The sequence below is a fragment of the Phalacrocorax aristotelis genome, chromosome 2, assembly GCF_949628215.1.
Source record: "Phalacrocorax aristotelis chromosome 2, bGulAri2.1, whole genome shotgun sequence".
In the NCBI taxonomy this organism is placed as follows: Eukaryota; Metazoa; Chordata; class Aves; order Suliformes; family Phalacrocoracidae; genus Phalacrocorax; species Phalacrocorax aristotelis.
Window position 1 is genome coordinate 101,497,469 of NC_134277.1, and position 26,718 is coordinate 101,524,186.

The window sequence follows — 26,718 nt, forward strand, 5'->3', positions numbered from 1 at the left end:
CTTCCCATGACAGGCTCTATACTGCCAATGATTGTTCTTGTCACCATCCAAAAACATACTGATTTTTCAGGTCTTTTCTCAACACCATTATGAATTCTAAGCCTGTCCTCTCCACCAGAATCCCTTAGTCTCTCTCAGCTTTATGCTGTTTGCGTATTTTTGCTATATACCGAAACTAATGTTCTATAGCTATCACATAGTGTTTTCATCCCTAGGACTTAAAGGACTTTTTTGGAGTGAGGTTCACTGTTCTTGAATAAATGCAGAACTGACATAGAGACACAAAGTCTGAGCCTAATTTTTCTAAAGTGTCCACAAATTTGGAGGTAGGTCTGGGAGATCCACCAGGATGGTGGATTCACTACATTATGTGAATAAATATAATGGATTTTTTCCAGAAAATTAAATGAGAAGTGGCATGGTTTTCACAACTACTGTGAGAAATCTATTGACTCTATCAGCACATCCAAAATGGAAATAAACAGAGAAGTCATACATAATGAAGTTGCTCTGCTTTTTCATTCTTTTCGAAATCTTTACAAACACATTCAATAAAAAATAAATAATAAATTATAAATTTCTATCAGAAAGTAAAATACAAAAAGAGATAAATGAGCCAAAGGAGAGCTTAATTTAAACATTTTTTTAATCACTGCTGCTGAATGACAGAACACATCTGCCCGTTAAGCTTACCTTATTACTCAGCACACAGTTTAAATAAGAGAAAGAATTATTGTAAGGATTCAGTTTTTAGAGTTATCTTTAAAAACACGAAGTATCTTCCCATATTCTTCTCCTCCTAAGATAAACAGGAGTCCCTTTACAGCTGTCTTGGACGTGTGAGAAAAGTGATAGGTTCCCTAAGTGATTCAGAAGTATTAACAGCAATTTTCAGAAAACCAATAAACATTATTTATACAAAAGAGTAAAAATTCTTCTTTTTTTTTTTTTTTCAGAGCAGTAATTTTTCTTCACTAATGGTGACAGCTGAATTTTCAAACCTGATGAGAAATAAGGTGCTGTGTTTCCACAGGCTTACTGTAGGCTGCCTTAAAATACCATCATCACTTCACACTCAACTACATAACGCTCATGAACATCACCACCGATGTTATACCAGCAACACTTGCCTCTTGTGCACAACCAGTTTCATTACAGTTGAGAAAAAGTTACGGATGACAACAAAGAAGAAATAATGGAATTCCCACTCAAAAGCAGGCGAACGCATGCAGCAACCCGCAGCAGTGTGCCATGGCAGAGAGCTTGGGCTACACTGCCACAGGACGCTGTTCATTAAGGGCCCATAACACCACAAGGAAAAGAGGTAGTAACAAAGAACGTAAGGACACCTCAGTGTTTCAGTGCTGACCCAAAGTGAGGCCCCTGGGCACCAGGATAAACACCAGGTCCACATGGCTCCACCTTGTACAAATGTCAAAGGGCTGAGATGGGACCAAAACCCTTGAAAAGGCAGCAGTGACTTGAGCTTTAGGATTATTTCCATGTGAGTATTTCCATGTGATATCTGTACCAGCTATGGAAAATCTGAAGTTCTATCTAAGGCCCTCAGCAACAGCTACCTGAAAATCACAGTGTAAGTATCTGCTTCAGCCTCGCATCCTTGGCAAGGCTGATGTTCCCAGAGCGCTCAGAAACTCCAGCACTTCACTTACTCTATCCCTAACAGCCTACACTGCTCCTAACACTACCAGCTAACTGAATCATGGTGGTCATGCCATTATTACACTCAATCTCTGCCACCATCATTCTCTTTTCCTTCCTTTTGGTTGTACCGTCATTAAATGTAATGTCATATACATTTTCCTGTAGTTTACATTTTAAACTCTTTATCCTGATATAGTACATGGATGACATAGGATCTGTCACGTCCAAGAAATCAGTCCCTTTTTATCTCCTGTCTTCTGCTCATGTTGTTCTTCTAAATTAAGTAGTAAATAGCGCCTCCAAACAAGCCCACCACCTTAAACACTCTCAAACGTAAGTATGATTTTTAAGAAGGTATTGCAGTAGCTTAGCTCTACAAATGTAATCTTGCCTTCACTTATCTTCTCCAGTCTTTGTTCAAAGAAATGTAATAAAGAATATATGTTGCAAATTTCTTGGCATAGGTCAAACAAAACCTGAGTTTAAGGATATATTTACCCTACAGATGGCGACAGGCTGCAATAGTGAGCTGATTTTACATGACCCCGCACTGAAACCATGAAAAATCTCCTGCAGCAGTAAAGATGCTCATCTACCCTGCTTCTCATGCTCTCCCAGTATATTGCATAGTACTCCAGAAAGACACTTCATTTAAAGACTGCATAATTTTGAAGATGGTACAGAAGACATGAGCCATACAACTAAACTTTGAAGATTTATGCAAAAGAGAGCTGACTTAAGACCGTCTTTCACTTGTAAACCATTTTCAGTTGAAATGGAAATCATAAAAGCAAAAAAAAGAAAAAAAATTAACCTTTTTCAAATACCTTTCCACGTTAGAGCAACACAGTGGAGAGACTACATCTGCCTACATATGCTTTGCAGAACAGAGTGTCTCCTTTTGCCAGCTGAATACAGACTAAAGCCAGATCATTCATTCACAGTGTTTTCCATTTTTTAGTTCAATGACTTATATCCTCTCTAGTAACTGCAGCATTTTTCTACCTCTCACTATGATCAAAGCAGTCCTTTAGGTGTTACAATAAAATACTGCAATTTCATTGAAATTAACTTAAATCTTGCAATAATTAACTAATTGTATGGCATAGTCAGCATATATGGAGCAAAGCCTAGCAAAAGTGCCTATTTATTCAGGTCCTAACATTTTAAGAAGTCCACAGATCATCCGTAAAAATTAAGATCTACAAGAGCACGTTCATGAAAACTAATACACAGTATACAAGAGGCATTCTCTCAGTATTTTTGGAAGGGTGTTATCATGTAAAGACTTCTCCAGTTTTCTTCACTTTCCTTTTTAGAAGTTTTTGATGTGGCATCTGGCCACCAGCAAGAAGAGGTATACATTTATGCTCATCTATACTTCTATTATAATTTTGACCATCATCAAAAGTACAACAGAAGTAATTATTCTGGGTAAACTGAAAATTCAGAAAAATGGCTAATTATGTGCACATGGATTAAATGTAGAGTGGCTGTGCATATATTTGTCTAAAACCTGTGGCGGATGCCTTGGGTCAATATTGACTTAGGGATTCCTAATGTATTTTTACAACATCTAATTCTGAGAGCAAAGCGTGTGCTGCAGAGAACATTTGGTATCACAATAATTAATCTGATTTCTTCGCAAACAAACAGATCACAAGTCCACTGGTAAACATTTAAACAGCTTACAGCAAACACATTCTACATGTCATATAATTTATTATCAAGTACTCCAGACTTCTAACTGTTTAATTAAAACAAAGACCTAGTCTACTCTTTTTGCATGGACCCAGACACTTATTCTGCTGTCTGGGTATCAGAATGTGAACCACTTTTAATGCGTAACTTGCATGCAGATCTAAAAGCAATAAGCATTAAATGAAATATAAGAAAATCCATTTTGGCTGAAAGTGAAAATGGCAGGCTTTAGGTTCAAGACAAATATAAATGTTTCTAGAAACAAATATGAGGTTTTATTACTAAAGCACTTACTGTATTTAAAAACATCATCTTGAACATGATTATTTTTTCTCTAATTATTGATAAATTTTGTCTTGCTAAACAAATTATACTAATAATAAAGAGTTCCAAGAGAAGCTTTTCCTCCCCTCAGATGTGAAAACAGATTAGAATGAAGACATAAGCAAACATGTGCTTACTACACCACGCCTGTTAGAATGCCATCGCTTTAACAGAATCTTCACATCTGGAATACTCTTTTGATATTAAGAATAAACTTATTTTATATTCAAATTTCAAAAATGCTTTGTGAAAAGTAAAAATAAACATTCAGACCTCCAAACAACAAAAAAATCAAGTGGATTTCAAATATAACTTCTTATAATCTACACCTAACAAGCTGACTTAACACCTTCCATTCCTCAGAAAAGATACATAACTCCAGTTCTGCCTACTGTCTAACACTGCTGTTCAATCGGGATTAAGTTCTTCTTTCTGAGGTTTTGTGGTTTTTTTTTCATTTTTAGTCTGGTCTAATTTCCCACAGGAGCCAGTAAGGCACTGCAACAAACACAGGAATTTACAGTATTAGAATTATAAAATACAGTGGCTTAGGACTGTGCTACCCCTGCTGCAAAGCCTGCTTGTCTAGATTTAGCATAGGTCACAAAGTCATGTACTTCCTCTGAACACCACCTATGAAACCAACACAAAATGCCCCTCCTGCTGGCAAAGACACGTCTGTACCCAGAATTTTGCCAGTACAGCATATTATAACCACTAGCTGCTATATCTGTGCCAGGGAACTTTGCAGTGCAGATCTGGTCTTTGTGTTTTTCTGTATTGATAATCTTTGGCTGTGTGCTATTTAGCAGTCTGAAGGCTGATGTTTGGCATTAGCATCATTTTCATTAAGACATGCATTTTTTTAGAAACAGATGTGAGATTCCCTGTGTGCTGAGTTATGGGTGACTATGCCTGAAGTCACTGAGGTGACACCATACTGACAAATGTGCCTGGTATTTCCTCCTTTGATGATATTACGCATCTAACAAGACATGTGCACACCAAAGTAGCAGTCCAGATACTCTGTGTTTGATCTGAAACCATGCTTTAAAATTAACAGTATCCCTTACTGCAATTCCTGTCTTCTAATTCAATAATGTAAGAGGATAGTTTGCAAAACACCAGGGTATCCAAATTTTCATTTGTTCAAGAATCCTGAAACATTTCTGACTGTATTTGCCTCATAGGACACAATTAGGAAATCCCTACCTTTTAAACAAAAGTAAAGTGATGCCATTTACTTCTCAAATCCGTCTGTCAAATATACATCTCTGTGAAGATCCATCCCTGAGGTAACCAGTACTATGTATGTAATTTAATTCCATTAATATCACAGTCATTTTAATAGCCTTACCTGAACTGTTCGTCCTGCGTTAATGTGCTCTTCATGCAATCTCTCCCAGAGCCTGCATCTTTGATACTAAAATAAAAAGGAAAAATACTCCATATAATTGCTATTTTTACCAACTAGCATTACAGAAAAAAGGAACCTTCAGATATAACAACTTTAATTTTCCAAAATTGACAGTAAAGAAACTGAGTCATAGGCATTTCCACTACAAAATTAGAGAGGTAAATAGCAATGTATTTTGTGAATAATTTTGTACAATATATTTTACTGAACTGCAGTTAACCAGGGTTTCAGAATCAGTTTTTAACAACAAAAAAATATTGCAGCATCCTGATACTGCTATGGCATAAATCACTTGGTGGTCAGTAACACAAGGGGCAGAAGGAGGAAAAAGGAATAGAATAGGGGGTAAGCAGTACCAGTCATGTAGGACAACAAGGTATCTGATATTATTTACAAAGAGAACTGCATTCATTACACAGCACTGCTGTCTACATTTACACTTTGCATTTTTATACAGTTACAAACAGTTACAAGAATCATCAGGGTAGATTTGGCACCTGCATGAGGCTCCGCTAGCCTCAGTGGGAAACTATCCATACAGTGCTTTCCATGGGACAAAGACCAGTGTAGTTATTCCATTAGCAGAGAGCTAGTGTTGCAAAAGAACTACATACCATCACATATAAATCTTATCATCACTAAAATTAATCAATCCCTGCTATTGCATATATAAATAATGTAGAGACATTATCATGAAAAAGAGTAGCAAAATAATACAAATAGAAGCTGTGATTCCTGGAATATGTCCCGAAACCATCAAAGAGTGCATTTACAATACTAGACAATATTAGAACATTCTTTTTAATTGTTTAAATAACAAGACAGAATATTTACCATGATTTGTGAGGTATTTTTAGGTAAAGTTTAATTTCTCAAATTCTAAATACATTTTGTTACCATTAAAAAACTTTACCCACAGCCTACATATTTCCTTAATTTTTTTCATAATTTAGAGGCCACAGTAATAAAGACCACAAGTTACTCAGCTTCCTAAAATACAACAAGAAATCTGAAGTTACTTCTTATTTTCAGAGGAAAAAGTTCTTTCATGTTAGGATTTTGTAGTTCTATAGAAAATAAAAAGTTTAGTGCTCAATTAAGTCAGATTAAACTGCTTTTTCTAGGAAACTAGCAACTTCTGCATAAATTGTTATGCTATTAAAATTATAGCCATTTTTCTTTAAAATAAAATGGACAAAAAAAATCTGTATCAACAGTAGATCTTCCAATTCAATCATCCCTGAAAGAGTACTGAAACAGAAATTTCTGAGGGTGGAACAGAAGGGGTTTGGGAAAATATTACCTTTTCAATTTCAGCTGACTGTAATATACTGTCCATATACCAAATAATTAAAAAACTGTTTTACAGTTAAGAATAACAAGAATAATACCTCAGGAAACTTTTATTGTTCTATAATTTCTAGTAGAAAGGCTCAGCACATTCATCTGCTTTATATACTTAGTAGTCTTGTACTTTGCTTTGAAATTCCAAGCATGCTGGTGATGACCTCAAAGGATCCAATGAGCGCACACTCACTGCAATGACATTCTTGGGGTCAGAGAACTCTTCCTTGTTAACTTCTCTTTGTCATTCAACACAAATGAGGGCATACTCCTGGGCAATATTCACTCTGGGGAACTCAAGGAGAGCAAACCTTGGGGATAGATGGCATTGCCATTATTTATAATTGACAAATATATGTAAAACTAAGGGAGGTTCATGAAGTAAAAATACCTATGGAATCCTAACCTGTTAAGAATGGGTCCAGGGAACAGGCACAAAAATGGCCAGAGGACTGGAACACCTCTCCTGTGAGGGAAGGCTGAGAGAGTTGGGGTTGCTCAGCCTGGCAAAGAGAAGGCTCCAGGGAGACCTGATTTCAGCCTTTCAATATATAACGGGAGCTTAGAAGAAAGGTAGAGAGAGACTTTTTACCAAGGCCTGTAGTGACAGGACAAGGGGCAATGGTTTTAAACTGAAAGTGGGTACGTTTGGATTGGACATAAGAAATTTTCCGTGACGAGGGTGGCGAGACACTGGAACAGGTTGCCTGAAGAAGTTGTGGATGCCCCATCATTGGAAGTGCTCATGGTCAAGTTGCATGGGGCTTTGAGCAACCTGGTCTAGTTGAAGACATCCCTGCCTACGGCAGGAGGTTAGACTAGATGGTCTTTAAAGGTCCAAATCACTCTATGTTTCCATGAGTCTATATTATTTAAATGTAATTGTGCTATAGCCAAATAGTTTGTATTCCACATCAGAAATACAAAACATAACGTTACTCTCAGACAACCTCTTTTCCTCTTTGTCCCATTCTCTTTTGAGAAGTCTCTTTAGAAAGAAACCTCTGTGGTTATGCTTTGGATCCCTTTAATTTCTCCTTGGAGAATGTCTCCAGTGGACATGGAGAGAACTCAAAGCTTTTGATAACACCCTCTGCATTAATTTTTGTAGCAAGTAGTGCTCACCATTTCTAAAAGCTCTGTAATAAATGTCCTATACAAATGTATACGTTCTGATAAAGACTGCAGTAAGACTCAGATACCTTATTTTTTTTTGTGTCACCTTTATGTATCTTCCCACCACAACAATGGTCCCCTGCCAAAGGTAAAAAGTGTTTCTCAAACATTCTTTAACTTTGGCACAGTCATGGGAAATGAAATTAAAACTGAGAGCAACAGAGAAAAGGATGCCTTGTCTTAGAGCACTTCTGTTTTTTAAGGATTGTTGCGTATCACCAACAAAGTTTAGGACAGCATGCCAAAACCTCCACCTTCCTGTAGTACTGTGAAAATTCCTTTCATCTAACAGAGGCTAACAAGAAGTTGCAAGTCTTTTGGATAAGTGTGCATTTTATTCCCTCTTTCGGAGTGAGAGACCATCAATCCAGGAAAAAAAAATAAACAAAAAAACCAACCCACCAAACCAAGTATAAAGTACTGATTTCTAAAGGATGTAAGTTTTAAGTCTTTAGAAACTGTCATATGGAAAGTCAGACTCTCAAATAGTTGAGAAGCAATGCTATAACAATGGATTTATGGCAGCCACTTCCTCTGAAAAGGTATACTCAAGGTCAAATTTCATTATATATTGATTTTATAGTTTCTTCAAACAGTGATTTAGTAGATTAATTGTTTGGACTATCTCTGGAACCTAAGGTTTAAATCAATATTCATGAAATGAGGTTAGAGATATTGGCTTCATCATAAGTAAATAATGTTGCTGCTCTAAGCAATTTGACATAATTAGTGATTTTTGCTTAAAAGTAGCCTGTAAAATAAACAGGACCAGATTCTACAAAATTATCCTTTTACCTCTAGGGATGTTTGGTTTACATGGCTGAAAGTTAATTTTACAAAAAGTGTTTCAGAGAAAACCATTTAAGCTCCTGATACTGACAGCTCATAAAAGTACTGTAACACATTTGTTACGGCTAAAATGCATGTTAAAGATATAAAAATGTAAATGATTATGGAAGTATTTCAACGAAAATATTGCTAGTGTTCTGATAAGCTAGAACTACCTAGAGTGACAGATTTCACATTTAGATTTGCCCTATTTTTATTCTCACAGTCTCATAAATCTAACAATAGAGTAAACTTTGGAATAGCTATAGTTCTTACAGCCAGAAAAGTATTTTTTAAAAAAAAAAACAAACCCAAAACCTTTCAAATTTTAAGATCATCACATTGAGTGTGGACTTTTAAAGAATCTGGCATTTGGAGACTATTTGTATACACAGAGGTATTACTTCTCATAAATTTTTGTGTCTTTTATTTTTTGTGTATTTTATTTTATACACAGAAGTTCTGAAGCCTTCAGTACTGCTGAATACCTTCTGGTATAGTTACCAATTGTTTATTTGAAGATTTTATCCATAGTTATTTGTTTCTAATAACTCTGTTCATTACTAATTCAAATATAAAATCTGCCAGGAATTTTGCTGTCTAGGGATGAAGAAATTTTTAATTAATAGTATTCTGAAATCAGAAGAACAAATCTGTATTAAACATTGCTACCACTTCGTGCTTTCATAGAAGTGTTGTTTTAGAGGGAACACAGTTAACACTTTGAATAACTCTGATTACAATTATTTAAGGATTTTCCTGATATGCAAATTTTATATTGACTAAACAGATCATTCATATCGACACCAACAACCTGAAAACCTCAAGAAATGTCCAAACTGGATACTTTTAGATTGCATCAGTTTTTTACATTTGAAATATAAAACTGAATTCAACAAAGCATCCTGGCATTTCAATGTGATCACTGAGTGCCATCACAGAAATGCCACGGTTTGTATTACCTATAATTAAACTCTGGCCAAGCATGAGTTTCTCTGACGTTGCTTTGAACAAAGTATTAAATCAGAACTAACCTAAAGTCTCACTTTATCCTGAGTGCTAGTATTTTCTGCATTTTCTTCTAAACACAGAAAACTATCCTTACAACAATCTTCCCTTCTGTCTGCGAAACAGGAATGCTTAACTCAAATGAGTTGCTGGGCCAATAAAGACTTCAGCTGACCAACACATGGCTGAATTAAGTGGAACATATTCCACCCCTTCCCTGACACCATGGTAACACTATTTGGCTAGATACAGCATAATTATTCTTTGTCTAAAAAAGTGAAAGATTTTCAGCAGGATCAAGCAGTAACTGGCTAACCCTCCTCACTTACCAGGTTCTGCAAAACACCGTAATTTCCAAGATCATCTATCACACTGGTAAGTACTACACAGGGTAATAACTGATCATGTGTCTGTTTCTCACTGCAGCACCCAATACCTTTTGAGGCTTCTTGATAGGGGTTTTATATATCCTAAATGACAGGTTTACATCTATGAATAATAATTAGCAAAGAATCTATTTAGCTGTACAAAATAGTACTCTTCCAAAAAAAAAATCAAGCAGCATTAAATTATGCCCATCCCCTCCATCCTCTCTCCCCAGTTACTACCTTACACACATCAAAAGCTTATCCTTACCTTCAGTGTGCAACAAAACCCTTGTGTAAAGCTCATGTGCCCTGCTAATCACTTCCCATTCTGTGCTGGCAGGTCAGCTCACCCCTCCCATCACCAGACTACCTTTTTCCAGTGACCACCCATTTGCTCCTCTCAGGTAAGGCTGTAGTTTTTATGCTACCCTTTTGTGGGTATTTATTAATGGCACCGCTTCACTTCTGGATGCCTTCCTCAAGATTCTGAAGAATGGTACACCTCACTGCTCCACACTCATTGATGCTGTTGCTGTTAACTGAAGTGCTGCCCTGAAGATATAATTTTTAACATAATTTTAACATAAGCCAACTGTGGACCAAAAACTACCTCTCTGCAACCAAGAACTCCCTCTTGGTGGATTATGACAAATGCATGTTGCTTCCATGCACAATTATGCAACTTCTGGTTAGAGAAAGAAGGGAACAACCTAGCTACCAAGACTGTCTATAATTGAATGAAACAGCTTGCGTGGAAAAGCTATTATTACGATGCTCTTCTCCAGGCACCTCTGAATCCTGTCCTACTCTGCATTATCCTTCACTAGTTGCCTTTAGCTCTATGGCCACTGCTAGGTATGGGCCATGTGCACTGAGCGACTGATCCCTGGAGGCTGTACAGCTCTCCAGGGCAATTTAATAGCTGAGACTCCTTGCTCCCCATCATCTCACCCAAGAGCAAGCTAATACTGACTCCTCTGTACTCTGGCTACAATGCTAAGTAACTCAATTAGTTGTTCTTTTTGGGAGAAGCTCGAAAACAGAAAGCTGCTCCTGGCCGCTACAATACCGGGCTGCTGCAAACTGGCTGATTCCAAGGCAAAAAAATGCTGAATCAGCTGACATCTAGGTAATGTATTGAATTATACAAATATGGAATAACAAAGAGTAAACAACATGCTGTGCCTGAAAAAATAGGTCATCTCATTCAGAAGTTATTGCTTCAGGCAAATATTATACTAATACACTTTTCAGTTTGTGAATACTGCAGTTCATATCCTTACTGTATCCTTATTATACCCTTACCAGGAAAGAATCAAACAATTATCTCCCATTATTAGTCCCAAAAGCCCCAGGTCTTCCTCTATCCCACTTTTTCTCTCATGCCATGGTCACCTACCATTTCTGCAATTTCACCTCCCACCTGAGGTACTTCTTCACAAGCTCCCCTCGCCCAATTCTTTATCCTTCATTTACATAAGCCAGGAAGACTTTCCTCTTGCATACAAGAAAGTGAAAGTAAGAGGATGAGAAAGTGGTAACACAGAAAAATCATCCGTGTTTTCATTCTCAGATTCAGGATCAATCAAGTGAGCAACTCCAGGAATGAGATCTGCTTATTTCTAAGCACAGGAGCATGCCTTAGTGTTGGGTAAATCTTTAGCAATCTTCAGCTGGTGAAGGTTCAACAGTAGCTACTGAGCACCTGCAAACCACTTTTTTTTCAGAATCATACTTCTTGGCAAAAAAAACAGCAGAATTTTAAGAGGCACAGCAAAATGTACAGTCCAGACAAAGACCACCCCACAAAAATATCTCAAGTGTTCCAACACACGTCACTGCTTTGAAAAGAAATTATGACTAAGCTATCAATCATTTACTGTAACTTAAACTAAGCATTTCTTATTAAAAGAAATTACTGTTGCTTGAACAACACATTATTTCCTGACTATGTTCTCAGAAACAAAGACATGGATTTGTTTTCCCTCCTCTCCCATCCCCAAACTACTTGAGGCAGAAACCTGGCATGGAAAATTTCATCGAAAAGATTAGCCACCCAGTAAAGCTACAGTAAAGTTATGGTAAAAGTTGTGAACAAATAACAGCAGCAAAATATGAAACAGTTTGAACAATACATTATACGCACCCTTCAGACCATACCTTTCAGGAAATCAAATTAATGTTCACCTGTTTGCTTCCAATTTCTTCATTCCTTCTCAAGGTGTTAAAAAATGTAGTTGGTTGTCCTATGCCATCCAGATTTACATATACACTTGATTTTATACATTGTGAATAAGCCTAGTCAAATTAATACAATGTATGTTTTTTCAGAAACATGCAGAACTACAGACTCTCTCTGTCACTGATTTTTCTGTGGTTGCAAGTACAATCTTTTCTAAACAAATATGTCTTGTACGGTCATTTCAAAAATTCCATCACAATGTTGATGATACAACTGTGTGTTTGAGTCACTCTCTTCCCTTTTTTATTGGCGTCACCTGTTTTAGTAAACCTCTTAACTGCCTTCCTCAACAAAGCAACATCTCTGTTTCCACAGGCTATATCTATATTAATAAACAGAGATGGAGAATGTTTCAAGTCTGAAATCTGGTCATCTGTGCTGTTAAATTGTTAGAACTGTCCCTGTCAATGCCAAACAGCTCTCTCACATAAAGAGTTCCTGAGAACAGCTGAGGAGTCACAAACACATAACAGCGGCTATTCCCCACCAGCAATGTGGATGCAGCCACCCTGTTTTGCAGCATATGAGGATCGAATAACATAGACATAGGCCTTTTCGTGCCAGACAACTGTCTTGGGCACGTTTATTTCAGCAGTACAGGCATTGCCACAGTGTATGCAAGAGTTTAACTTGGAAGCATATTCAGTCACTGTTAAGTGTGAGCTAATGTCAACAAGCAGCATATAAACTTACTACAATTCTGAAGCAATTTCTCTTCTATTTACTTAAAAAATTTGATATCTCTCTCTCTCAACTCAGTTTAAAAATATATAGAGAAAAAGATAGGTATAAACAGCAAGTTACTCAGAATAGCTGGCAGCAAACCACTGTGACGTAAAAATAAAGTAGGAGTATTAGGCTGCTTTCCTTACAATAGCTTTTTAACACAAAACAGTATTGTTTCTCCCTCTGTAGATTGACTGGTTACTACAAATGTAAAGGCCTTTGCACACACTGAATTACTAGGCAATAAAGAAGTTCTATTTTTAGCCAAATTTGAATTAAAGCATTTCATAATCAACTTTTCATTATAATCTCTTATAATCTTCTAGCATGACTGCTTCCATAAAGAACTGTAAAAAGAACTACTTCAGTAGAAAGTGAACACTAACCTTCTCAATATTTATTTGGTGTTTTCTTAACCTTTCCAAATCTGTTGGAATTGCCACTTTAATGAATTTCTGAATGGCAGGTTCAATTCGACGCAGTTTAACTTTCTCGTCATCTTCAGACATCCTAAAAGCAGCTTTCAAGTCAACACTTCACCAGTATACCTTCATCAAGGTAGAAACCCCTAAAAAACAAAGAATTACAGACTTATAAAAATGTGGTAATTTAGAATCACTTTTTAAAAGAAAGCAAAATAAGGTAAATCAGTCTTTCCAATAATCACATCTATTCAAAAACCACATTTGAGCAGTATTAACTAGTTAAAAATCTGGATACCCTATTTGCATTTAAATGTATTATTTCCATTTATTTGCAGGCCTTGGGGATCATTTTTCATAGACAAAACTTAACACTAAGAAAAAAAATAGCTGAATAATTAAGGCAGATGCAAACATGCTTCGCAGCATAATGATAGATTCATCACAGTTCAAGTTTTGCCAATTTACATTCTGAATAATCTTCGAAATCACAAACATATTCTGAAAAGACACCAAAATAAAATTAATTTTGTAAGTACATTTCCTAGACAGATTAAGAGCTCCCAAATCAAGATTTGCACTGCAAGTTACATTTGTCCTCTGCTGAAAATGACAAGGCATCACCTAACAAGGGGTTTTAACAGGTTGCTGAAATATTTGTAGGACTGGTATATACGTAGCCTGAATTCTGTTCCCTGCATAGCTGTAAGACATGGCTTTGAAGTACCACTTCTCTAAAAGAAAGAATGCAGAACTGTATACAATAACATTTATTTGCGGAGGGTATAAGTAATATAAAGGAATTTCATTATGCTGAATGGACACAAGGGGCAAGAAAAAATATTGTGAGGTAATTTTGTAGTTTGAATACTCTATAAACAGAAGTTATTTAAATGAGATTTTCTTTCTGTACAGTCATTTTTAAAAAAAAAAAACAAGAAGTTGAATTGCAGACACATATAAGAAAGTTTTGTCACAGATGTCAATAAAAAGACATGTGCTAACTTGGTTATATGAAAGTAGCTGTACTACAATAGCAACTGCACCAAAAGGCTTTCCCTCATTTTCCTCTTCCAGTAACCGAACTAATTGGCAGCCAGCATGGCTTCACCAAGGCCAAGTCCTGCCTGACCAACCTAGTGGCCTTCTGTGATGGAGCAACTACATCAGTGGACAAGGGAAGGAAGAGCTATGGATGTCATCTATCTGGACTTCCGTAAGGCCTTTGACACGGTCCCCCACAGCATCCTTCTCTCTAAACTGGAGAGATACGGTTTTGATGGGTGGGTTGTTTGGTGGATAAGGAACTGGCTGGCTGGTTGCATCCAGAAGGTAGTGGACAATGACTCAACATCCAGATGGAGACCAGTGACGCGTGGTGTCCCTCGGGGGTCCATACTGGGACCGGTACTATTTAATATCTTCATCAATGACATAGACAGTGGGATCGAGTGCACCCTCAGCAAGTTTGCAGATGACACCAAGCTGAGCGGTGCAGTTGACACACCAGAAGTGTGGGACATCATCCAGAGAGACCTAGACAAGCTGGAGAGGTCCGTCTGCAAGGACCTCATGAGGTTCAACAAGGCCAAGTGGTGAAACACTGGAACAGGTTGCCCAGAGAGGTGGTAGATGCCCCATCCCTAGGAACATTCAAGGTCAGGCTGGACGGGGCTCTGAGCACCCTGATCTAGTTGAAGATGTCCCTGTTAACTGCAGGGTGGTTGGACTAGATGACCTTTAAAGGTGCCTTCCAACCCATACCATTCTATGATTCTACAATTCTAATTTAAAATAATTAAACCAGCATAATCCTCCTAGTACAGATTAGGCAAACCAGAATGTAACAGGTTAAAAAATTTTCCTATTTTTCACACAGCCGAACAGTGAAATTAGACATCATTTTTCTCACATCTAACTATGGTATGAAAGTGTGGGGGTAGAGTGGTGAGGTTTTTCTGTGATCTGTGATCCCTGCGGACAGAGAGAACTTGAAGGCAGACACTAGTTGATGGCACTGGGTCTTCAACTGAACTACCCATAGTTGAGACACAGCACTCACTTGTAGGCTGCAGGAAGGATATGTACAAATCTCCCTCACCTTCAAAGGAGCCAAGTGGTAAGCTTCTTCCATCAGGCCAGTGAGAAAGCTGAAAGCGCTTCTGGCAAATGGAAGCTGGATTTCTAGTCCCAGATTACTCACCTTATCCAACATAGTTGCAAAAAAAACACTATTGTGTTTTTCTGAAGAAGAGAAGACTCTCCTTTATCTATCCCATTCAAGAAAGAAGCTGAAAACTGTGGGAAACTGAGCATTTTCTGAGAGTAGAACAAGTTAGGGGAAGTGAATCTTTAAGGTTTTACTGCAGAGTTACCACTGATACATCTCTTCCGTTTTCAGAATCTCAGAAGAAAACTATTTCATCAATTGACTTTGCAGTCATTCCTACTTTGAACTCATTGCTAAATCATCCCTGCTTCAAATAACAGAGGGGTATACTATCAAGCGGTCTTACAAATCCCTTTCTAACACAACACATTTAGTATTAATAGGTCCTTCTCCAAATCTCCATATAAACATGCAGTGGGTGGTCGCACATTTTTCAGGATGTAAAAAGATCTTTAATCCTTTTGTGCTGGTTTACTCTTTCCACCACTCCGAAAAGAGTAGCTTAAATGGAAGATGATAAAAAATACACTGGTTCTTTTATTATACCTTAGTCACTACAGTCCCTAACACAGTTGAACTCCATTTTGAACCTAGACGGGATTTTTTTTTTGCAATGAACAGAAGATAAAAAGCATCAACCTCCAAACTGCAGTACTTCCTCTTCAAATACACATTTATTTTCCTGACAGCTTGTACACTGAACCACGAGTTTATGAGCTAGAATTAATTAAAAATTGGTTCCTTAAAGAAATTTAGTAGCCATATCATGCTTTTCTTTAATACTGAATCATCTTGAAGAAGTGATGACATCAAGTCTTCAAACTTATCATGCAACGTGAACTTAGAGAAACCCACAGCCCATTCTGTCTTAGAACAAATACAGCAGAGACTAAGCTAAATCCATCATAATTTTGTCCTTAACCTTTAATGACATCTAGAGATTGGTAAGACTCAAAGCTGACAGTTTAGATTACTTATAAACCTGACCACTGTGAAAGTGGAGTTAATGTAACCAACTGCCGCATGTCCTGAGTAGGTAATCTGAATGAGCAACAGTTAAATTCAAAGATTTGGCTGCATGCAGGACTCTGGATAATAATTTTCTTCTCCTTCAAAACTCCCAGATGGTAAAATAGCTTTCATGACAGTGTCTGCAAGTCTCTTTAAGGCACTGCTGCCTAAAATTCACTGCACAGTAAGTGTGAGAAACTAAGAAAGAAATATAAAAACTCCTTACATTCTCATCAGGTCTCCTGCTTAATGTTATCTCAAACAGTATAGTAGCTTTTGTAACACTAATTCTAAGCCATAAATTACCAATAAGAAAATATGCATGGTCTTACTGGTTTTTTTTGAAGTTTATATAATATGGTAAATAAAATTAGCATTACAAGTTTTTGTGATGACCGTATGTTCATTCCAGATGCAATTTCAAGGATATTTAAGGTTTCTTGCATACTTTATCGGGTTTGTGTTTTCCTAAGCATAACTTCAACAATTAATTTCCAAAGCTATAATGCTTGTTTTTTGAGTAATCACAGAATAACAGGACAGTTTAGGCTGGGAGAGGTTTTCATACAGCATCCAGCACAAGCTGAATCAAGCTGTGGTTGCACAGGCCCTTGTTCAGTCAAGTTCTAACACCTCCACGAATGGATGCTCCACACACTCACTAGACTTCTCCTTCAGCCTTTGACCATTCTCCAGGTTAAAAACAAACAAAACCAAGAAGACCTTTGCTCTAGCTAAACCAGCTTGTGTCCATTGCCTCTCACCCCATTGTCAGGCACCTCCAAGAGGAGTCTGGCTTTGTATCTTCACACACAGAGCAGCAAGATCTCCCCTTCCTTCAGCTTCTCAAGGCTGAACAAACCCACCTCTCTCAGTTCCTCCTTGAATACCATGTGCTCCAGTCCTCAACCTCCTTGCTAGTCTCACAAGTACCAAACAGAGGGGAAGGCTCACTATTTTGACCTGCTGTCCCTCAGCCATGGTTACTAAAAGGGACCACAAAGCGGTTGTCCTTTGCTGCAACAGCACAGACTCATACTCAACATGTGGTCCACCAGGACACTCAGGTCCCATTCTGCAATGTTGCTCTCCATCAAGTCTTCCTCCAGCCTGTAGTGGTCGTTGGGCTATTCCATCCAAGATGCAGAGCTTTCTCATTGCCTTTGCTGGAATTTATGAGGTTCTTGTCAGCCCATTTCTCCATCCCATCAAGATCCCTCCAAGTAGCAGTCCTGTCTAGCCTACCAATCACCCTCCTCGGGCAAGTAAAAACCACTGCTCTCAACTTCAGCTTCTTAAGAAGGTAATTCTCCCTCTGTCCTTGGATCTGAACTGCAGCCAGCACGTACAGGAGCCTGCACAAGTTCTGAACTTTTCTCAGAGGATGCCATTCAGACACCATGAGGTTGTCTGACCCACCATCTTCTCTTTCTGATTGTTTCAGTACAGGACAATCCTTATGGGTACCTTCCAACTGGAGATTCTATGTTCTGTGACTGTCACTTGAACAGGGGCTTGGGCAGTCCTTCCTAGGCATTTACCAAGTTCCAAGCACAACAAAATCTCAGGTTCTCTGAGAGTGGAATACACGGCTCTGATTCTCTAAAATACATTCAGGTTTGAGCAGAAAAGCCCAAGAGAATACCAATCATTAAATCAGTAATTTAAAAATTTAGATAAACCCATTTGTAATTAACTGTCCTTTATTATATTCACTGTGCAAGATATTTTGATAAACAAAGAAATTATAGAATCTTGTCTTTTCAAATGCTGATGCTACAGGCCTGTTAGGGGTTATCGTCTAAGTAAAATACTTTCAATTTAACTTTCAAAATTCATGCACCAAAATTCAATTATATTTCAGTGACAGAAGTAACACTTATCCAGAAGTGATCAAAACCCAGATGCAGAATAATTTTCAGTCAACTGTGTTAACAGAAAAGAAGGCGTATCCAAAGCATACTATAGCAGTATTATCAAAGTATTGGATGGCGACAAAAATTATATGTATCTCCCTTCTTAATATTTATGTTTTCTGGAGACTGGCCCCAAACTGAAATTGTAATTGTGAAGTAAAATTAGCATAAAAGAATACCATTAACTTGATATCTGCACTTAATATGAAAATAATCTATGAATCTTACTACCCAAGAGAGGGAAAAATTCCTTACCCAGTTTGTTCACCTCACGTCCCTGAAATTATTTCAGTGTATCTTCCAAAAAGGATTAGTCCACATACTGTTCTTTGTAAGCCACAGAGCAAATGAATCTGAGGAGTTCCACTGGTTTGATCTTTGCTCTACCAAATAAATGGGTATGCAAAGCAAACAACATTTTTTAAAAACAGATCACTTCCTCTTTCAGCTTTTAAAGGTCCAACTAGCACATAGAATCATTATAGTTGGAAAAGACATCTAAGGTCATCAAGCCCAACTGTCAACCCAAGACCACCATGCCACATCAGCATGGTTTTTTGAATGCCTCCAGAGATGGTGCCTCCACCACCTCTCCGGGCAGCTTGTCCCAGTGCCTGACCACTCTTTCAGTAAAGAAATTTTTCCTAATATCCAATCTAAACCTCCCCTGGCACAACTTGAGGCAATTTCCTCTTATTCTATCACTTGTTACTTGGGAGAAAAGACCAATACCCACCTCACTACAACCTCCTTTCAGGTAGCTGTAGAGAATAAGGTCTCCCCTCAGCTTCCTTTTCTCCAGACTAAACAACTACAGTTGCCTCAGTCCGTTCTCCAGACACTTCACCAGCTTTGTTACGCTTCTTTGGACACGCTGCAGCACCTCAATGTCTGTCTTGAATTGAGGGGCCCAAAACTGAACACAGTATTCACAGAATCATAGAATCATTAAGGTTGGAAAAGACCTCTAGGATCATCAAGTCAAGGTGTGGCCTCACCCAGTGTCGAGTACAGGGGCACAATCACTTCCCTGCTCCTGCTGGCCACACTATTCCTGATACAAGCCAGGATGCTGTTGGCCTTCTTGCCCACCTGGGCACACTGCTGGCTCATGTTCAGCCGGCTGTCAGCCAGCACCCCCAGGTCCTTCTCTGCCGGGCAGTTTCCCAGCTACTCTTCCCCAAGCCTGGAGCGTTGCATGGGGTTGTTGTGACCCAAGTGCAGGACCCGGCACTTGGCCTTGTTAAACCTCATACAGTTGGTCTCCGCCCATCGATCCAGCCTGTCCAGGTCCCTCTGCAGAGCCTTCCTACACCTGAACAGATCAACACTCCCACACAAGTTGGTGTCATCTGCAAACTTACTGAGGGCACACTCGATCCCCTCATCCAGATCGTTGATAAAAATATTAAACAAGACTGGCCCCAACACTGAGCCCTGGGGAGCCCCGCTTGTGACCAGCCGCCAACTGGATTTAGCTCCGTTCACCACAGCTCTCTGGGCTTTGGCCATCCAGGCAGTGTTTTACCCAGCAAAGAGTACACCTGTCCAAGCCCTGAGCTGCCAGCTTCTCTAGGAGGACGCTATGGGAGACAGTGTCAAAGGCTTTACTGAAGTCCAGGTAGACAACATCCACAGTCTTTTGCTCACCCACTAGGCAGGTCACCCTGTCATAGGAGGAGATGAGGTTGGTCAGGCAGGACCTGCCTTTCATGAAGCCATGCTGGCTGGGCCTGATCCCCTGGTTGTCCTGCACATGCCTGGTGAGCTCACTCAAGACGAACCACTCCATAATCTTCCCCAGTACCGAGGTCAAGATGATAGGCCTGTAGTACCCTGGATCCTCCTTCAGGCTCTTCTTGTAGACATTGGCAAGCCTCCAGTCATCTGGGACCTGCCCTGTTAACTAGGTCTGCTGATAAATGATGGAGAGTAGCTTGGCAAGCTCTTCCACCAGCTCCCTCAGTACTCTCACATGGATCCCATCTGCCCCAGAGACTTGTGAGGGTCCAGGTGGCTCAGCAGGTCATAAACTGCTTCTTCCTGGATTATGGGGGGTTTATGCTGCTCTCTTCCCCTGCCTTCCAGCTCAGGGGGCTGAATACCCTGGGGATAACTGGTATGGCTATTAAAGACTAATGCCTTCTTTGGCTCAAATACCTCAGCCTTTTCCTTGTCCTCAGTGGCAATGTTCCCCCCTGCATCCAACAGAGGATGGAGATTCTCCTTGGCCCTGTTTTTGTTGTTAATGTATTTGTGAAAACATTTTTTGTTACCCCTTACAACAGTGGCCTAGATGGGCTTTTGCCTTTCTCATTTTTTCTCTTCATGACCTAACAAGATCCCTGTACTCTTCTTGAGTTGCCTGCCCCTTCTTCCAGAAGTGGTAAACTCTCCTTTTTCTCCTGAGTCTCAGGCAAAAAATCCCTGTTCAGATATGCCGGTTGTCTTCCTCACCGGTTCGTCTCACAGCACATAGGGACAGGCTGCTCCTGCGCCTTTAAGACTTCCTTCTTGAAGAAAGCCCAGCCTTCCTGGACCCCTTTGCCCTTCAGGACTGCTTCCCAAAGGTCTCTCCCAACCAGTACCCTGCACAGGCCAAAGTCTGCCCTCCGGAAGTCCATGGCAGTGGTTTTGCTGACCCCCCTCCTTACTTCACCAAGAATCGAGAACTCGATCATACAATGGTTGCTAAGCCCAAGGTGGCCCAGACCACCACATCTCCCACCAGTCCTGCTAATCTTATTTCACTGTTTAAATCAAATAACTGTAAGAGGTAAAAGAATCTTAAGGCATCCGATTCCAAATGGTGAAAGTGTGAATGTAATTCTGATGCTAACACAAAATCTCCACTTACTTTGTTGCGGTGCATTGAAAGTATGTAGTCACATAGTTGCAGTCAATCAGAAGTAAAATTCTTCCTATGTATGGTAACATACTTGTGACTTGTATTATAAATTTCAGTAAATGCTGTTAATACACATCAAATGTAATGGTCAAGAACTTCTGTTAAACTGCCTAGTGTTCTCCATTCAAATATGGTAGGAAAAACGCAGAATAAACCTGAACAGTTCTGCCTGCCCAGGGCAATGCAGTGTAACACTCCCATTTGATTTTGTTTCACTTATAATACTTTAGACAGCCACTGCCACTAGAAAAAGTACTTCCAGCTTAGATGGCTGTTTTTAAGGGCTGTAAGGCCAAAAAGCATTTTTGTTTTCTCAATGTAAATAAAATAAATTAGAATACAGAGACTTACAACACCTTTCTCACTAAGGTGACCTGAACCACTTCTTCTTAGAGTCCTACTGGCCCCAGAATTTCAGTGACAAAGAGTATTCACTATTGCTCACTTGGCTGAGGTCTGTAGTTAGTGAGGAACGTGCTCCTGTGGCGGGCTACCGCCACATTGTACTTTGGGTCTCAATCACACGTTTCTCCTTTGGCTGTAGAAGGAACCAAAAGAAAATAGCTTTGGCAGTCTGAAAATAAGCATTTTCACCAGCCACAGCGTGTTCACAAAGTGACATGAAACTACCTAGTGGGATAAAGAGCTGCACACGTGGGATCCCCCTCAGAACAACCAGAAATAGCAGCTCTATGTAAGGGGCTGTGGATCCTAGTAGATCTGTGTGCTTGTGGATCACCTGGCACAGCAAACTTGATCCAGACACAGCAAGGGTGCCTGACTGCATTTTGAGATATCAGAGCAGAAGGAAGGCATTTTGTATTGGTTTTACATGTTTAAGCCAGCTGCAGAAGGGCAGAAAATACCTGATTGACTAACACGTCAACATTTTTTGAACAGAGCTGAACCGGTAGAGTGAGTTTGCAGTGGACAGACACCTGCAATACATGGCCGCAACATAGTTCAGCCTTCATTCAGAGCCCTCATACGGATTTTTCTATATTAATGAACCATGCCTCTGGTCTCACCCCAGCAGCCAAGAGGTTACTGGGGTGTGCGCTCCCTGTATCGCACCCCTGAAAGGCAAGCAGCGCATGCAGAGAGTAGAAGCATAAAGAAAGGTTGTATATCCTAGATCAAGGCTTCGAGTGGACCACACCAGTTTCTTTTCCCTGAATTATGCTTTTAAAAGTTTGGGGAACGCAGGACTAAAACATGTCACGCTCTGCTTTTCCTCTTTTTTTTTCTCCTGAACCCAAGCCGATGTGACAAGCCCTGGTTCAGCTCCGCTCCCCGCCCGCAAGTCACTCCGTGCCGCCCCGCCGCCCGACCTCCGCCTGCCGCGAAGGACCTCCGGGCCCAGCCGCTCCCGGGGGCATCCAAAAGGCAGGGGCACCCCAGCCCCTCCAGCCTCGGGCACCCGCCCGCGGGACGGGGAGGAAACCGCCCTCACCGTGGGGACAAGCCCCTCCGCCGCGCCAGCCAGCCCCGGGCACCGGGAGCGGGGTGGCCGAGGGGCGCGGGCCTGCCAGCGGCAGCAGGGCCCGGCCTACGGCGGCGGCCCGCAAGGCCCAGGTGAGTCCGGGCGGCGGCCCCGCTGCCCGCCGCGGCCCTCGCTGAGGGGCAGTGACTGCTGAGGGGCAGTGACTGCTGAGGGGCAGTGACTGCTGAGGGTCCCAGGGGAGGGGGGGAACCCGGCGCTCCGCTCCCCGCCTCCGGCCGTGCTTGCGGGCTCCTACCGGCCGGCCACGTCCGCAGGAACCAAGCCCAGGGAACGCCGGGGTCCCGCCAGGCCACGGCCCGGCGTTGTTGCCTCCCCGCCGCGGGAAGCGAAAACGAAAGCAGCGGGGCCGCCGCCGCTGGGGGCCCGGCGTCCGCCCCGGCCTTGCCGCCCGCCCTGCCAGCGCGCCGCCGGGGCAGCCGCTGCCCCCTCCCTCCGCGACCGCCGGCTCCGGCCGTGCCCAGCCACCCCCCACCACTGCCCGCCGCCCCTCACCATATGGCGGCTGTGGCCGGGCCCAGCCGAGCCGAGGAGGGCGGCCAGCGGCGGCCCCGGGACGCTGGGCGGGAGGCAGCGCGCACGGCTCCCCCTCGGCGGGACGCGGCCCAGCCCCCGCCCGCCACACACCCCCTTCGCCGCCCTCGGGGCGGTTTACCTCATGTTTATTTCCCTCCGTACCCCTCCGCGCGGGACGGTGGGTCGGGGGCGGGAAGGAACCGGGACGGAGGAGGAGGAGGAGGAGGAGGAGGAGAAGAAGAAGAAGAAGCAGCAGCAGCAGCAGCTGCAGCAGCAGCAGCAGCAGCAACAGCTGCCCTGGCCGGGGCAGGGGGGGAGCACCGGGCGTCTGGGGTAAGGGCTCTTGCGGAGAGAAAAGTTGAATTTCTTCTTCTAAAAGAGAAACAAAGGTTCCCGCCATCATTTTAATAACCTTTCTCAAATCCCCCACTACCAGCTTGCTTTGACAGGTAATTTAGGTAGTACCAAATTCCCAGGCGGGACCCTGGGGATACAGAGCATGGATTTGTAGGGGACAAACGCCAACCAGGCCATGGCAGTGAGGCTCCTTTCTCCCCTCACTAACCTTCACTGTTTCTAACAGCATTCAGAAAATAGGTATCTAGGAAATATTTCTGACCTGTATTTCAAAAATAAGCATAACCTGTTTGTCTGTGACACTGGTCATTGGATTCTCTCCCAACATGGCAGCCTCTGGCTGGCAGAGCACCTGCTCCCAGCAGGCATGCCGGCCCCTGGAGGACAGGCAGAGCAAAACCTCTGAGGGCAGCCTGGTATCACTTCTGGTTGGTTTACCACCTCTGAATAGCGGTGAAAAACTATCTGGCTACCTGGCAATATCTGGAGAGCAGCTGTGTTATGCCACTATTAAAATGGAATGCATTTTAGCTGAACTACAACAGCATTAATAAAACAGACTTAAGAAGATCTCCGCAGTATCAAGATGAATTTAAGCTGATTTTGCTGTTCTGGACAAGATTTATGTTATCTGTCCAGCTGCCTGCCCTTTTGGCCGGTTCTGGTCTGATTTGGAGAAAGTCATTACACTCCTGTAAGTTTTGTGGAAATTGATATGTCACTGAGGAAATAAACCTAAATTTGTTTCCTGAAAGGGAACAGCAAGCGAGAAAGTCAGCTTTACACATTCTTGTTAGCATCAATCAGCCAGACAATCAGTGTATATATATTAGCCATCCGCTCTGCATATACATCGTTCCAGACTGCTAGATGGGATTTTCATAGGGCAAATGGAGAATAAATTGTAGTTACTGTAATTAAGGTTATTTAGGGGCTAAAGGATCCAAATCCATAGGATCCAATGTCTTCATTAGTTCTGTTGCTGACAATACAGCTGCTGAAATGGCAATGGAGTACTGGGGAATGCCAGAGTACTAAATAAAAGCTTAGGCTGAACATCTGTTTAAGAAACGGTGAAGAGGATGACACAGACTAGCCTAGCACAGCCAGTTTGACATGGATAAGGGACAGAATCGTGGAAGTGCTGACCTGGGATACAGTCATTAAATGCCAACAATTAAATGCCAGTCAGTAGACTTTCATGAAAATGATTTGGTTAAATGCATTTGAATTTAAATTTGGCTGATGTTGTGGTTTAGCCCTAATCAACAACTAAGCCCCACACAGCTGCTCACTCACTCCCCCGACCCCACTGGGATGGGGAGAGAATCAGAAGAGCAAAAGTAAGAAAACTCGTGGGTTGAGATAAGAACAGTTTAATAATTAAAGTAAAATAGTAGTAGTAATAATAATAGTAATAGTAATAATAATAATGAAAAGGAAAAAAACAAGAGAGAGAGAGAGAGAGAGGCAAAACCCGGGGGGGGAAAAAAGTGATGCAGCTTCTCACCACCTGCTGACTGATGCCGCCAGTCCCCAAGCCACGATCGCTGCTTCCCCTGGCCAACTCCCCCCATTTAATATACTGGGAATGACGTCTTCTGATATGGAATATCCCTTTGGCCAGTTTGGATCAGCTGTCCTGGCTGTGTCCCCTCCCCTCATGGCTTCTTGTGCACCTGGCCGAGCATAGGAAGCTGAAAAGTCTTTGACTGGTACAAGCACTACCCAGCAACAACTAAAAGATCAATGTGTCCTCAGCGTTATTCTAATACTAAATCCAAAACATGGCACTATACCAGCTACAGTGAAGAAAATTAACACTATCGCAGCCAGAACCATGACAGTTGATGAAGCTCATAATGTTGATGGAATAGCTTCCATCTGAGGTAGAACAGTATGCTATTCTCATAAATACAACGTGGAATACAAATCCTGCATAGTTCATAACAAGTGATTCAGCTGACTGTTCTCAAGTGAAGTAATCTTAAGTGAAGATTTTCCATAAGGTTGTCTTTTTGGGTGGTGTTATTCATGGCCTGATACTATTAGAAATGACCTAGACAAAAATACCAAATTACTGCTTCACTGTTGTAAAGATACGGGCAAGTCACTTAAACTCCTTTGAATTGCTTTGTAAGATCCTCTCACTTGTAAAAATACTCCTCTGAAGACAGTCAAATTGGAGGTTATACATTCAAATGAAAGCCTCAAAGCTTCATTTGGAATCTGAGGGAGAGCAAATGGCATGAGGCAACGCTAAAGAGGACCTGGACGCTATGGTGCATAAGCAACTGAACATGAGCTCCCAGAACAAAGCTTTTGCAAACTAATACTCTGAAGCAAGAACAGAGGAACATCAAATACAACTGGAGTGGATATTACCCGTTTATAAGCACTGATGAAACCCTTATTGAAATTATGCATTTGGTTTGGGCATTTACACTTCAAAGGGATGTTAAATATTGGAAAGAGTCCAGAAGAAAGTTATGAAAGGTGTGGAAAATGTGCATTAATATGAGATACTTAATATGAGATCAGCACAATCTGAGGCAGGTGAAGAGGTACTTTTGTCATAAACGTACTAGTCCTTGCCTGGGTTAGAGATGTTTGAGGAGGAGAAGCACTGTTGGCTTTCACAAAATGACAGAATTTTGAAAGCAAAACTAAAAACAATTAGACTATAGAATTATATGGTTAATAAGACTATAGGACTCTAAGGATATAAGTTTAAATTCTCTGTCCGTTTTGAAACAATACAAAATTGTAAGTAAAAAAAATCGGAGATTTTTCTAAGGAGGTACTTTAGCTCAAGCATGCACAGCTGCAGTTTTGATGTGGAATACATTGGCAGAGGTTCTATGCAGTCTGATATGGAGGTGGTACGACCACAAGATTATACTCGGTCTTTCCTTTCCTCAAGCTTATGACTCCAGAAGACGACCAAGCAGTCTACTTATGTAGCAGCAAGAGAAGGGATAGGATCCCAAGGATGTTCCCAAAAAGAAAATATTTTTTGTTTGAGTTCTAAGAAACAATGTCTGAAGAGCTTCTGGCACATTTTATTGTGAACATGACATTCGTGTCTGACTGTTCAGTTCTGTTACCATTGCTAATG

General features: G+C 40.9%; 1 protein-coding gene across 4 annotated transcripts in view; it reads right to left on the minus strand.

Moving 5' to 3' along the window:
* The window catches only part of STX17 (syntaxin 17), a 41,481-nt gene extending 17,908 nt beyond the window's left edge, over nt 1–23,573 (minus strand). Inside the window, exons 1-3 of one of the 4 annotated variants that reach the window (XM_075084525.1) lie at nt 23,383–23,573; nt 13,186–13,367; nt 5,048–5,113 (exon numbers count right to left, since the gene is read on the minus strand). In XM_075084525.1, the coding sequence (XP_074940626.1) occupies nt 5,048–5,113; nt 13,186–13,308 (189 nt within the window). In that variant the 5' untranslated portion in view covers nt 13,309–13,367; nt 23,383–23,573. Of the gene's footprint in view, nt 1–5,047; nt 5,114–13,185; nt 13,368–21,577; nt 21,649–22,965; nt 23,095–23,222; nt 23,346–23,382 lie in introns of those variants that run through there. The other 3 variants (XM_075084523.1, XM_075084524.1, XM_075084526.1) reach the window with 3 other exon arrangements.
* Nucleotides 23,574–26,718: the final 3,145 nt, after the last annotated feature.